General features: G+C 39.5%; 1 protein-coding gene across 2 annotated transcripts in view; it reads right to left on the bottom strand.

Annotated features, from left to right (window-relative positions):
- Positions 1 to 221: 221 nt before the first annotated feature.
- EDIL3 (EGF like repeats and discoidin domains 3) overlaps positions 222 to 14,775 on the bottom strand; it is a 238,638-nt gene continuing 224,084 nt past the window's right edge. For both annotated transcript variants that reach the window (XM_038123269.1, XM_038123268.1), the window contains 2 exons: positions 14,201 to 14,356; positions 222 to 4,078 (listed from right to left, as the gene is read on the bottom strand). In XM_038123269.1, coding sequence (XP_037979197.1) covers positions 3,929 to 4,078; positions 14,201 to 14,356 — 306 coding nt within the window. In that variant the 3' untranslated portion in view covers positions 222 to 3,928. The remainder of the gene's footprint in view (positions 4,079 to 14,200; positions 14,357 to 14,775) is intronic.

Raw genomic sequence — 14,775 nt, 5'->3', positions numbered from 1 at the left:
TAGAGGTGTTTTTTTTTAAATCTGGAAGAACAAAGAGAACACATTGAGGGGAACATAGCACCAACTGCTGATTTTTCCAGCAACAAACTTACCTACTACAAAGACCCCGTGGATAAATCCAGGAAAATGCCACGTGATATCTCCGCTCCTCACTTGCCGCCACCGAGATAAGCTGTGTCTCCTCCAAGGTGTTGCAACATAACAGCTTCAAGAAAACCACCTCATTTTTCAAAAGTTTTATTGTTAAGTATGAAGACTAGACAAGGTCGTACTGGTTTTACATCGCTCTACATGATTCAGGTATATACAAAACCATTTGAATATCACACAGCTTGAAAGGTTGCAAAGGTCGTTTGTGTCCGAGATACTTCTGTACTTACTGACACATCAGAAGCCAGCACTGAATATTATAGATCACATTGGTTGTATAGCAAAGATACACTCATTTAGTATCCTTAGTCTTCAAAACTGACACTTAATTTGTATGAAGCCATTCCAAAAGAGAAAGTCAACCTCGGATCCGGAGCCAGTTGAGGCGACAGGCCCTGAACTCTGATCAAAAGGAGCTTCGTGCCAGTGCTTTATTTCCCAGGCTATAAAGGTAGCATATTACCTAGCAACACAAAGGTGAAGCCTGCCTACAAATACTTAGCTGGTTCAGGGTGAAATTTAATTAGGAGAACACTTTTGGCCTTGTTCAATGTCATTGTTAACAATTAATACAGAAGTCAAGGACCATTTCCGAGCTTTTCTCCTGTCCCCTCTTAAGGGACATCTCCTGTCCTGCACTTCTATTTTTTTGGGACTGGTTGCTTTCACAGGGAGAGAACAGTTGTGTTAATTTATAACTTGCGCCTTATGGCAATGGTATGCACCTAGACAACAAAATAAAATCAAATGGAAAAAGTTTAATTCTGTCTCCTAATCTGATTTCCACCTGTTCTGTTAAATCTGAAGGATTCCACTTAAACCAAGAGCTATTTCAGACTGATACTGCTGACATTGGGAGCAGAATTTGGTGCTGGAAATGCCATTCCAAGAAGGCTTTTAGGTAGCTGAGGAATAACGTAACTGGAAAAACTCCTAGCATGCAGGTTGAAACTGTAAGAGTGTCAGGTATGTGATTTTTTAATGAATTGTCATGGAGTATTACCACAAGATATGGAGTTCTCCTTGTGACGACTCTGACAGCTGACACAGGACATGAGGATAAAAATACTCAGCACAAAATTAATACCAAATTAAAATTACTGTGTTGCATTACAGGAAGACTCTGTGTGCAGATGAAGGGATTACAATTAATTTACTAAACCAAGAAATATTAATTCAAAATCAAAACTGAAATCGCAATAGATGAATAACATGGAAAAAAACCCCCAGCGTTAAGAACAGAAACCAAATATTTCAGAAGAACATTAACACAAGTTTTTAAACTAGGAAGTCTAATTTTCTGAAATGGCCTTCTGTTTTTTGGATGCAGTCAGTTAGTGAAATATCTATATGCTTTTCTTCATATCTGTAATTGATTTCAGGGTCAACTGTTCTCCCCTAATAGGAAAATGTATTAAAACCTCTTAAAGTAAAACCTCTTAAAGTTCATACCCTAAAGACTAGATTTTTTTCTTTTTTTTTTTTCTTTTTAACCTAAAGCCAAAATTGCAAAACATAGGCAGTAGATAATGTAGGGATGGACTTGTCCTCCATTATTCAGATTTTTTTTTCTCGTTAGAAGTACCACCGAATTGATTGACTTTCTCTTTAAAATTGCTCCTTTTGCTTGAAGACCACTCCATATATACATCATTAAGGAATGCTGTTAACACGGTTACAGACAAGACAGTAACAGTCTAGTGGCTTTTGTTATGCAGCACAAAGTAAAAAATAAAGAACAAACTTAGCAGTGTTGCACAGGACCTCAACATTTCTTACACATACTTTTACCTTTACAGGACTCTTCTTTAGAAGTCTTTAAATGTCTAAGCCTTATAAAATAAATACTTGTATAAATACAGTTTAAGGATTAAGTCATTTTGTAGAGGCAGGGTGTTCTGTTTGCTAAAATGTGACAGTTTAAGTGACACTATCAGAAAACCGCCACCATTATATCCCCAATTCTTGTATGTAAAATTCCTGGCTGCTATTCTAGAGTCTTTCACAGTTCAATGGATAATATATATTTAGTCTGTGGTGGAGAATGTGTGATTAAATGCAGGTTTTTTCGAAATCCAAACCATTTTGTTTCCAAGGTAAACTTTGCCCTTTGCAGATTGTGGGCCAGCTAGCTGCTGGCCTGGGAAGCAGTGCCCAAGTTCAGAGTTTTGGTGAGAATGGAACAGTGACAGAAAATATAATAAGTTCAGTGACATTTGGTAAAACATGCAGCTGCATATCTCTCTCTCTCTCTCTCTCTCTCTCTCTCTCTCTCATTCTCTCTTTCTCTCCACATCAGCATGTAATGAAATTAAAAGGTTGGCAGTAATCCCAAGTGCTGTTGTTTCATGTCCCCTCACTCCCTGTCCCGGGATCATTTTTAGTCTGAGGTGCTGCTCTAACGTAGTCACAGAGCACTTTAATCCAAGGGAACTTGGATTGCTCCTCAAAGATTGGTATTGTCATCTCAATCAGCAGGGGAAACTGAGGCATGGGGGAGAATGTCCCCCCTACTTCTCCATTTTCCTCCTAAAATCTACTTTTTAAACTGGGGTGGCTATCATGCTGTGTGTGAAGCATTCCTGTAGATGGGGCATGATAGGAAACACCCCCCTCGTGGCCCACTGGTGTGTGTCTGAAAAGACTTTTTAGGAGCAGAGGGTGACAAGGGCCAGGCTTTGGTGGGCTCCTACGTCACCTCTTACCTTTTGGGGAGGAAAGCTGTGACTTTAGGAAGAGCCTAAAGAGGGAGGGTTTCCTGGCAGTAAGGGAGTCTTTCCTCCTGTGTGTGTCTTTTAGCACCTGGTTCCTTCACCCCTCATTTTCCTGCTCGCTGGAATTCGGAGCGTTTGTGAAAGCAGTGATGGGGTGGGCAGGTCACAGTCTGGGGCTGTGCGCTCACCCCTGGAAAAATCATCCTGGAATGGGATTTCTGATGGAATGTGTGGGCACCCAAGATGAGACACCACAAGTACCCTGGTGCCTCACCTTAGTCTCCATGAAAAATCACAGAAACATGAACAATTCATAAACTTTGGCAAATTCATTAACTTGATAATACACGGATTTGGTTACATATGCAAATCAAGTGACATCTTCCAAGGAAAACAACACCAGCACAGTGTGATACTAAACAGAAAAGATGGAGGTCGTGTCTACAGCATGCAAAATAGAGAAGGAAAATGGGGCAGTTAGGAAAACCCTCCAGGTGCGTGGACTCTGCTGTCTGGATGAAAGTGGTGGAAGGTAGCTCGTAACATCACAGGTACCGTGTTTTAACAGTACCATGGAGAATTTCCCAAAATATATGTCGTAAGAACTGACAGTGTTTGATAGGCACAATTACTATAATGCAGTCATCCCCAAGTAAACTTATTGCTAAAAGCTGCAGTATCACTTTTTGCAAGTAAGATGATGGTATGATTTATGGAGAACTCGTCAGCCCAATGTTCCTGAAGCTGCAAATGAGCTTCGTTTTTCTCTTCCCTTGTAAAAAGGATGCTGCTGTTTTTCTTTTTTCTCTTTTTCCCTCAATGCGTTTCAACTGGTGGTGAACAACTCAAAGGAGAACTAGGAGGATAATTCCACAGCAGAAGGGACAACACCAACAGATTTCAAGGGCAAAAAAAAACCGGATCGGATCATTTTAAAAGGGCAGGCTTAGACCTCCTGGCGAAAGACAGCTAGCGGCCTACCATAAAAATGAGCGAGCACTGGTTCATGGAAAAACCCCACTCAGCATCCTACAAGCTTCTTCTACAGCAGGAGTGGGGCGGGCTCAGTCCTCGGCCGCGCAGCCCAGCAGCTCGGACCGCAGGGTGATGCGGCCGTACCACGACCAGGGCAGGATGCGCACGTGCCGGGCGTAGATCGGCGGCTCGATGACGTTCTTGCGGTGCGTGTCGTTGTCGAAGTTCCCCTGGAACACCTGTGGGGAAGCAACGGGGGAGGTTTTAGTGGAAGTTCCCGCCCGGAACCCCAGCTGGTGTGGCATTCGCATTCCCCTGAGCATGATTTCTTTGCCCAGGGATTTTCTTCTGGGAAGCTGAAAGGCAAGCGAGAGGCCTCAGAGAAAAGGAAAGCAATTCTTATCTCACTTGCTTCTCCTGTGTTGTGCTCATGTGGAATGTGTTTGGAGATTGTTTACCCACAGGTGATTGCTTGATTGGACTCTGGTGTGCATTGTGACAATTGAGGCCAAGCTGTGTCAGGACTCTGGGAAGAGTCATGAGTTTTCATTATTACCTTTTTAGCATTCAGTAAGTATTTCTGTATTCTTTAGTGTAGTATAGTATTCCTTAATATAATATAGTATCATAAAGTAATAAATTAGCCTTCTGGGAACATGGAGTCAGATGCATCATTCCCTCCCCTTGTCGGGGTTGCCTGCATTTGCAAAATGTAGGGAGGTTTTAAGGCTGGCCAAGCCCACGGTGAAACTCTGACGGCCCTGGATCCATGATGGATTTTTATTGTCGGCACACACGATAAAACTTAGCTTTTAATGCTGTTTAAACTTAAGGTTTAAAGTGAGAAAGAGAAGGTTGGGATTAGGTTTTATGAAGGAATCCTTTGCTTTGAGGGTGGGCAGGCCCTGGCACAGGATGCCCAGAGCAGCTGGGGCTGCCCCTGGATCCCTGGTAGTGCCCAAGGCCAGGCTGGACAGGGCTTGGAGCAGCCTGGGGCAGTGAAAGGTGTCCCTGCCATGGCAGGGGGTGGCACTGGGTGGGATTTAAGGTCCCATCCAACCCAATTCTGTGATTCCATGAGTCGCTGCCTCTGCTAAATCTTGTGTTTCATTGACACTCAGCCCTGGTGGAGGTAGAGCCTTCTACTCAAAGCTTCTCCCACCATTCTGCCAGGGCCATGCTCTGAAAGTTACACAAAAATCATTAACATTTAAAAAATTAAATGTCTTTTTACTTGGCATTTGTACCATCTCAAATTAATCCCAGGAGATCCTGTTACTGCTTCTGAGGAAATAACATTAATAATTAAAGTTAAGAATTTTTATTGTATCACTTATGAAAGTTGCTGGGCTGCAACTATATAAACCCTTGTAAAACTGGTGATTATCAAGGATATTATCTTCCCATGTCAGCCAAAAGTCAGCAGATTAAGAGCATCAGGCTGTGATAAAAGTAAAACATCCTAGCTGAGTACAGTGCATGGTATGATCTTATTTCCACCTGTATTGGTTAATCTGCACAAAAGTGAGTTATAAAACTCCTATCTGTGATAAATCAGTGCCAGATTTTCCCCCTGCCAGCCACTATTTAAATTCAAAGGCCACAGCACCAATTTTTGGCAAAATGATCAGATTATTCCCTTGGGTTATTTTCAGTTTTTATGGGAAATGTTCATTCTCTTAAAATGTCAGCCAATTCACTTCTCATTTATAAAAACTGAACCTGATGGCTTCTCGACTGAAAATGAATGACTGTTGTTTGCATCATGCAGAGAAGAATATAGACCTCCTGGAGAAGTGCTTATGTGACTGAATTAATGCAGAATTACAGGTTTCCTAGAAGTTCTTGGGAAAATACCAGAGTTTGAAGTGCAAAGTGACTGATATAGCATTTCAGCCCCAACTCTGGTTCCTTTGTGATGTGTTCACAAAGATTTTGGTCTCCATGCTGGACTTCTCTGGATTTTGGAAGCTTCTCCCCAGTGCTGTCCTTTCAGGACATCAAACAAAATCCATCCCCTCCCCAGGTGATGCTCTTTTACAAGTGATGAATTCCCCTTCTCGTCTGCCATCGCAGAGAGAGGGAGCATGAAAGGATGTGGGAGTTCTGATAGATGGATAAAGTAGCAGGAAAAATGACCACAGAAACATCAGTTTTGTGAGTCTAAGGAAAAAAAAAACCAAACCCAAACAACCAAAATAATTTAGCACAGGGAAAATTGTTTGCTGCCCAAGTACAGTGTTGATACATAAATCAGCAGGAGCTGGGGCTAACAAGGTTTGCACCTCAAGTCCAGTTTCATTTGTACCAAAAAATTACTTAACTAAGTTCATAATTGAAATTACAGTGGCACCTCCCAAAACCCAAACTGCAGTTAGGAAAGCTTAAAAGTTTTTTTTTGTTGTTGTTGTTTTTTTTTTTTCCCCATTTTATTTCTTGCACATGTGTGTGAAATATCTGTTGATATTTTTTGCCAGGCTAGACAAAGGAACCTTTCTACAGCCCCAGTGTTCATATCTGAACACAGATATGAAAGATAAATAAAATTATGGGATGCAAAACTAGCAACAAATACAGCTGAAGGAGGGAGGATTATGTCATTTACTTACAGCATGAGAACAAGAATTAAATTTTATTTTTAACTCATGCATGATTTCATTATCACTTGAAGTCTAAATCATCTGTCTCAGAGGTTATTTTATGCGAATAAAAATTACACCTTTCTTAAAAATTCAAGATCTAGTTTCAAGAAATTAACTATATGTGCTAGATCAGAAGAAGGATTTTGGGGAAATAAATTTATCAGAAAGTAAGGGAGGCATTGCCAGCATCTACAAGTGTGACCTGCATAAAATATAATATTCTAACAGAAATTTACTGTTCTTTTTCTGTGGCCCAATGGTAAATTTCTTATGGGAAAAACTATGTCCTTTCCCACTCTTCACTTACTTTTAGCCACAATTCACTAATAGAGTCCAAGAATTCGGAAGGAGCAGGGAGGACAAAGGACAAAACATGACTTATCAGTAGAAAAAAAAAAAAAAAAGAAGTTATTTCTGTGGTTAAAAGTAAATTTTTTAATCTACCAGTTGTTTTATGCCCAAGCAGTCAATACTAAAAAAGCCACCAAAGCAATTAAAACCCTTGAGAAGCTGATATCTCTCAATGACCACTCCTCACATTTGTTTCTGAGCAGTTTTTTTTCAGGGTAGCTCTGAAGATTGCCGTGACTCTTTAGGTTTTCTGAGGCTGATGCTGTAATTACAATGCTCTATGTAGAAAAAAAAAAAATTCCCAGTGACAAAATAACCCCAGGGTTATTTGTGCTCAGGAAATAAAGACCAGAATGTAAATTATCGATGTGTCAGTGCACACCTTCACTTTCAGCTCTGAGTGTCTGCTCCTGCCTCATCCCAAAACAGCAAACACAGAGAAAGAGGCAGCAAGAAGAAGGTTTTTTAGGGAGTTCTTAAGCAGAGAAGTCTCTCCAGCCAGAGAGGAGATGCTGTGGGTGTCTATGAAACCATAAGTGGCGTGGGGAAAATCGATATCAGGCAATATTGCAGTGTCCCCTCAGCAGGGCCAGGAGGGGACAGGCAATGACAGCAGAGTCATCCAGAGCCATCTAAAGGTCACAGTTCCCCTTTCAACACATAATTAAACCATGGCACAGCTTCCACAGCCTTTAACCACTGCTAAAGATCAGATAAATTGTGAGGGGGGAAAACAGCCGGGGCTATTAAGGACACGGACAGAAAAAAAGAATAAAAATTCAGAGCTGGGAAAGGGCACTAGAGAGGAATAACAGCCTTACTTTTCCTGATGCCTCTTTGGGACTACCTAAAAACAGAGGCCAGACAAAATTAAGGGAATTGAAAGTGGTTATGTTTATTGAAGGGCCTTCAGGTACGTTTTGGGCAGACAAAGCCCCCGAGGGGCTGCACCCAAAAATGGACCACAGGTCATGGGTTGTCACACTTTTATAAGTTGGATCCATTTGCTTATTGGGAGTTAATCTAACAATTACAGCTTCAGCTAATGAAGTCATTTACCCCAAGTTTGCTGCCCCCAACTCACTTTTGTTCACATTTCTGGGCCCTGGGGCTGTGAGGTGCCCTTGACTGCCAGGCCTGGAGAGGAATTGTTGTGTCTGCCCAAAATGGGACAGCAGCAGCTGACACTGAGTATGGAGTTCAGAGTTATGCACTAAAGAACTGCAGGATAACAAACACATGAACAACATAAAAGGCATGATTCCAATCCACAGGATGCTCCGTCCTTTGGACAGAGCTTCACCCTCCCCAAAACCAGTGGCTGCCACGTTACAAGGTGACTTCTCTTTTGTACAATTGGATCAAAAAGCTCTTGCTTTTTGCCGACCCTGCTGTAGAAGGTTTCAGATTTTGCAGTGCTTGTATCTGTTTTTGTCAGTCTGCACACTCAAAAGGTGTAACTTGCTGGAATATTTACTCTGCAGCTCTAGCAGTTTTACACATACAGACCCTCCACACACTCCTCTGTAGCTCAGGCTCTTGCAGCTGCTGTTAAAAAAAAAAAAAAAGCCAGAAAATTCTTGCTGCTGTACTTTTAAATATGATAAATTTATTCATTGTTACTTTATGGAAAAAAAGTGAAAGGCAGGGAAATAGATACTGTTATTCTCTGCTGAAAAGTCTGAAATACAAACAATTCTTGTTTATACTTGTGTCCAGCAAGAAATTTGAATGTCTTGATTTCAAACATTCAGTGAGATTTTTCAATGTAAACAAAGTGTTTTATGGCATTAGCAGAAAATCCAGATAATGACAGTGTAAGTTGATTAGAATTTTAGAGAGAAAACTCTTGTAAGACAGAATAATTTAGGAGAAACACCTGAAGACTAGCAGCTTGGGGAAAGGAGTGTTGTCTGCTGTACCTTAAAAACATTTTTCACACCTAGTAGAATATTTAAAAAATGTTATTTCACAGAGCAGTTAATCCTACTCATATTAGAAGAAGAATATTTTATAAAGAATATCCAGTCATGGCTCCTGTTTGGAGTTTTCTTCAGTGCAGAACATCTCGATATTCAGAAAAATAAAGGTGGCACATGGATGTGTTTGTGGGCACATTTGTGGAGGGAATAAGAGGAGAAAAAGTCATTTTTTCTCTCAGTTACTATACATAAAGTGCTCATATATCATATCCATGAATATCTTTATACAGCCTTTATAATTTCTCCATGTTCAGAACAGATGGGGGGAGAGAAAACTTTAAAACTTATCAAACATACTCAAACATTCTCATTCTGTCTTTCCCATGGGATCTCCATGTTGATGCTACAAAAATGGGCATTTAGTCCACTGTACATGGCTCATAGGAGGTTCAAAGCCAAAAAGAGAAATATTTTGAAGATCAGCCTGCCTCCAGAGATGGTTACAGAAATTCAAGGTAGGTTGTTAAATGAGCATTTTGGTGCGGTGTGAGGGAGAGAGGTGTGTGCTGAGGGCACACGTGAAATGAGCATAGCTAGATCATCACCTGACAGAAATCATGATAATTCAGCTCAAAGTAGTGGAAGTCACTCATCATTTAAGCCAGTGCAGATAAAAAAGTCACTTAGATTAAAAATTACAACTATTATTGTAGATAATGCTATCAAATAGTGATAATTTAAGTAATATGACTCAAAAAAATTCAATACCTGTGCCAAGTGTGTGGGTTTTATGTAGGAATTGAACCTATCAATGTAAACCAGATAGTGCAATAATTAAACATCATCAGGAAAAAAAAGCATTAGCAAATCTAGCAGAAAGATTTTTAACCTGACACGATCTAACTTTTCTTTCATAAGTAGGTTCCTGTCTCCTCTCACCCTGGCAATGGACTGTAAATTCAGAAATGTATAAACTGTGACTAGTTCATCATTTTGTGTACAAACCCAGTGGCCATTTGCATACTGGATATTGTCTACCTGCAGTTAATTGCACTGCTGATGGTGACTGGCAGTGCTGCAGACTGCCAGGCTCCTTTAGGCTACTTTCAAATGTTCTCATCTTCCTGTAAGAAAACAGCCCCTGAAATGCCATTTGACACTGCAGCTGGCCTTGAGTTACCTACAGCAGGCTGTGCAATTTATAAATCACATGTGGAATGTGATTAAAAAAAAAAAAAGGGGCAGTGGGGGGAAAAAGAAAAAGGTCAGATTTGGTTTGGATGTCCTCAGCTCTGGAGGTACAGTGAGCTACTGACCTCTAGTTGAGAAAAACAAGATAGCTATTAGCTCTGGTCCTCTTTCTAAAATATATTTTCTTCCTACATGACAGCCTGCAATGTAATTAATTTTTTTTCTTGATGGCAGCAGGCAAAGTTTTCATATTTTTTTCCAGGCAACTCATTCAAACTATTTAAAATGAATTAGAAGGGCTCCATTTGCTTTTTTTTTTTGTATTATTTTTTATTTTCTCTTTTTTCTCCCTATAACTTTTTGTCTGCACTCACAGGAATTGAGCACGGATGTGAAATGAAATGACTGGCCATTCAAATAGCAGAAGCCAAGCAGGAGCTGCAGGAGACACTGTTCTTGGAACAGCTTTTCCATGTGAAATAGTGCAAAAACTGAACACCCTGTTTTTTCTCCTCAAAACCACTATTTTGTTAAGGATTGACAATATTTACAGGCTGCACACAGTATGCAAGAGATGATATCTTATCTATTTATAAAAATACATAAATAAATATAAAATATTGTATACAATATGATACAAGAGACCAGTAATTTTCCCCTTTGTTAATGAACTTCAAAAAATGATGAGGGATCATAAGTGAACAGCCCCAGAAACTCAGTGAGATTTGCTGATCTGTTAGGACCCATCCTGTAAACAGATCAGCAGTGAGATGCTAAGCACCAGATGGGTTTAAGTTCTCAGCTCTTGCCTAAATTACAATGTCACAATTTCATTATAAAGTCAAAATACTCACCCACAAATCATTATCACCAGCCTGTAATATCTCAATATTATCAAAATTTAATATTATATATTAATATAATATTTAATATTATCAAAATATAATTTTTTGTCTGTGACTTTAAAATTTAATTTTTTCCTTTCATCCTGTCTTCCTTTCCCTGAAATGTTTTGGAACCACCTTTCCCCCAAAACTTTTTTGATGGTTAAACAAGGCAGGGTGAGGACAGGGTGACTAAATCACCTGCAAGAGAAATAAAAAAATCTATGTGTTCTGTCCTTCATAGAATAAATCAAGGTGTTCAGTTAATAAATAGGAGTAATAAAAGTAAAATATGAGTATTTATGCTTGCTGCTGTTGATAGTTGTTGATATCTACTTTTTATCTCCTTTCTGTATCTCCTGAAAACAGATGTAACATTTCACAGAATTTTCACTTTGCTGTGAAAACTTGTTTGGTTTCTTTTTTTTTTTTTTTTCTTTTTTTTCTTTTTTTTTTCTTTTTCTTTTTTTTTTTTTTCCAGTTTCCTTTCGTTTGGGAGAAAATCTCACCTTAAGATGAAGAAATTATAGTGAATCCTGTTCAGAAGTGGTAATGTCAGACAGGACCAGTGGTGCTGTTCCTTTCCTGCTCCTCATGGGTGAGGTACAGCAATGCTTTCTCTCCTTGTGGTTTTATTTTTATTTACATTTCTGTCCCAGTGCACACAGACCAGGGTTTCTCTCCAAATCCCGTGGGAGCTCTGCATCCACCCAGCTGGAGTGGTGAGGAGGGGTTTGGTGTCAAAAAGGGTTCACTGGGTGACACTCCATTCCTCTGGCTGAAGAAATTTATGCATTGCCAGTCAGGAAATGGATTGTGGAAACAGAGAAGAAATACTTGAAGTACTCCAACCAAAAGAAAAGGAAAAAATTAAGATAAAAACCAGTTTTTTGTGTCCTTTGAGGACAGAGTGGGTGTATGGCATCAAGGGGGATAAGCCACATCTCCTCTTTAGAGGATATTTAAACACTGGAGCTGACTGTTTATAGTATTTTCATCACAATCTGTCTCTTGGAACATATTAAATAATAATCTGAGTGAGGATGGTGCAGCCTTGTCTGAGGTGAAGGACAGGTGAATGAATTAGGCCTTAGCTCTGAAATTTGCCTGTCTGCACCTACTCCAAGGTGACAGGAAGGGGCTTGGGGGTTCTTGAATCCCATTTTCTGCTGAGGGTGTAGGAGGAGGGGACCACAGTGCCTTTGGAGGTCAAAAGGTGCCTGCCTAAGATCTGTCTTGAGACCCTTTGCAGTCCCACTTCCTATAAAGTTTTTCCAAGTTCAGGGACTTCTAGAAAGTCAGACTCCGTCATCGAACTTTTAACTTTCCTAGATGTTTTTGATATAGATAAATAACATCCCAAAACCAGATATTTCAGTTCGATATTTGTGTATCAAAGGCTAAGATCGAGACTCAAATCAAGTGAACTTATTTATTTTGTACAAATTTGATTCAAAAATCCTAACTTCTAATTTCCAGTGAAGCGCATTTGATCTTGTTGTGTTGATCTTTTAAATGATCCTGACTTGTTAAAGAATCATAATAATACGCATAAATTTCATTCTCAGGGATGCTAATTAATACAGGGTGTGATATGTTTAGATGAGACAATGATCAAGAGTTTCCCATTGTTCCTAATGGAATATGTGTGTAGCAATTAACAGCCCATCTGCTGAAGAAGGCGAAAACAATTTAATTGCTTTGGCCAATGGTACAAACAAATGTAGACTGGAACAGTACTTTAGGTCAGAGTGCACTTTCTTTCAGATTTGCTGTGACTGTGTTATCACAAGGGACTCCAACCCATGCTCTCCTTTGCAATAAAATGAATGTAGGCACAAGTTTGGCTTAGAGAGGACATTTCTTCCTCTTTCCCCTCTCTTTTTAAATGCCAGGGATTTAAAATGGGGTGTGTACATAGTAGTGAAGCCACTACCTGTCACTTAAATTGAATGTATTTGTGGTGTGCCTGCCTAAGGTGAGCTGCTTGCTTCCAATTTTTATCTGACAACCAGCTATACCAAACACATCCACAATCCAAAAATAAAAATCATTGGTGCAGAACCTTCTGAGCTGGGTGGCTAAAGCAACTGATTTGGTTTTTCCTATCCAAGGGGAAAAAAGTCTCAATTTTGGTAAAAGCTGCAGTGAGGTGACATTTGGGTTTCAGGAATTCACAGTGTCACGTCTGGATAGCAGGGCCTGACAATGCAGACACGGAAGCACAGCCATGCAAATACTCAATGCTCTAATTTAGGACATATATTATACATAAATACTGAATCCAGTAATAACACATTCCCCTAATCAATGGCATTTAATCAATCAGTTAAAATGTGTGCAGTGTGGCAGATGCAGTTGCCTCACCCCTCTTCACTAGGTCTCCCTGTACTCACACAGCACATTTTGATGCGTATCAAAAGTTTTCTCACTGTTTGAAAGAAAATTAGTTTAATTGACCTACGTGAAGAATATGTCAGTTTCTTTCCTGAAGAATTTTTAGTTATGCTAAGAAATGTAAGTGGAAGCCTGAACACTTACCACCCTGAATACCCAGATTTGAGGTGTTATCAGGCGCATCAGCCATCTGGTATTTCAATAAATCCATCTTTTTTTTTTCAATCAGGCATAACCCTACTAAGGCAATTAATAAATAATTCACATTTTGTCATCTTGGTTAACATTTCCCTAAGCGATGCATATGCTGTAATATTTTTCTTAACAGATGATTATGAAATTCAGGTATTTGCGGTACAAAAGTGTTATACAGTTTAAAGGAAAGGTATAATGAATAACAAGAGAAAAGTTAAATGCTCCTAGGTAAATCAATCAGCAAACCTATACTTTCCCTACGCCTCTCATTAAACATTTGCAGAGGAAGTCGTGAAACTTTTTTTATGTTTCTTATTTATTTTATAGCATAATAAAAGTAATATTTTCAGTGGGTATTTGAAACCCTAGCCATTAATTGACAGAAAAAAAACCACAAAAAACACTGTCCAAAATGGCTGGATAACAAGGATGTACTTCACAGGAAATCACTGAAAATAGTCCATACTCACCAAAAAATGCGCTGAAACACTTTTTTTTTTGAGTATACAAATACACTGCTATTTATACACCTTCTGCTCTAGGGCTAAATGAAGAAATAGCTGTGATTAATGGAGAACTGTAAAGTTTTATGTATTTAACAGCATTAAATCAGGTGCATGGCACTGGTCGGTGTGAATGTCACTGTGTTTTGTGACTCTTTTATTCACCCTAACTCCACCCTGTGCCATCCCCTGCATATGGAACCCAATGAAATAATCTACAGACTCCCGTCAGTGGTGTCAGCACAACCAAAATACCAGTTTATCTCTTTGCTTTACCTTGTCCTTCTTCTGCTTTTCATCCTGGTATATTTTCCAGTGCTCCCCATCGTTGCTGTAAGCGAGCTTGTAGGACCCCACGAACTGGACGTGGCCAAAATCTTTAGCTCCTTGGGTGATTATCCCAGTGATCTTCGTGGGGATGAGCAGGTCAATCTGAACAGAACAGTTCAAAATTAAAAAAAAAACCAAAAACACAACCAACCAACCAACAAAAACAAAAAAATAACCAACCCACAAAACCCGCCCCCCATAAGCCCCCAAAAACCCAACACAAAAAAAGAAACCCCAACAAGCAAACAAAACAAAACAAAACAACTTCAAAAAGCCCATCAACCCCCCCCCCCCCGCCCAATAAATAAATAAATAAATAAATAAACAAATGAATAAACAGAGGAGAACATAATTAGAACACTTTCTGTTTCCAGTATGGTTTTGCAACACACCAAAGCAAAATGGTGCACCTTTGGTCCTCCCACTGTGTAGTGGCACCATGGATAATAATTTACTTCTCCAAGCTCTAATTTTCCTTTTTTTCCCCATCTTCATTTATTTATTTTTAAATTTATTTTTGA

The sequence above is a fragment of the Motacilla alba genome, chromosome Z (genome assembly GCF_015832195.1).
Source record: "Motacilla alba alba isolate MOTALB_02 chromosome Z, Motacilla_alba_V1.0_pri, whole genome shotgun sequence".
NCBI classification, from domain to species: Eukaryota; Metazoa; Chordata; class Aves; order Passeriformes; family Motacillidae; genus Motacilla; species Motacilla alba.
The sequence above is the reverse complement of the archived record's forward strand: the minus strand, read 5'-3'. Positions and strand labels throughout refer to the sequence as shown.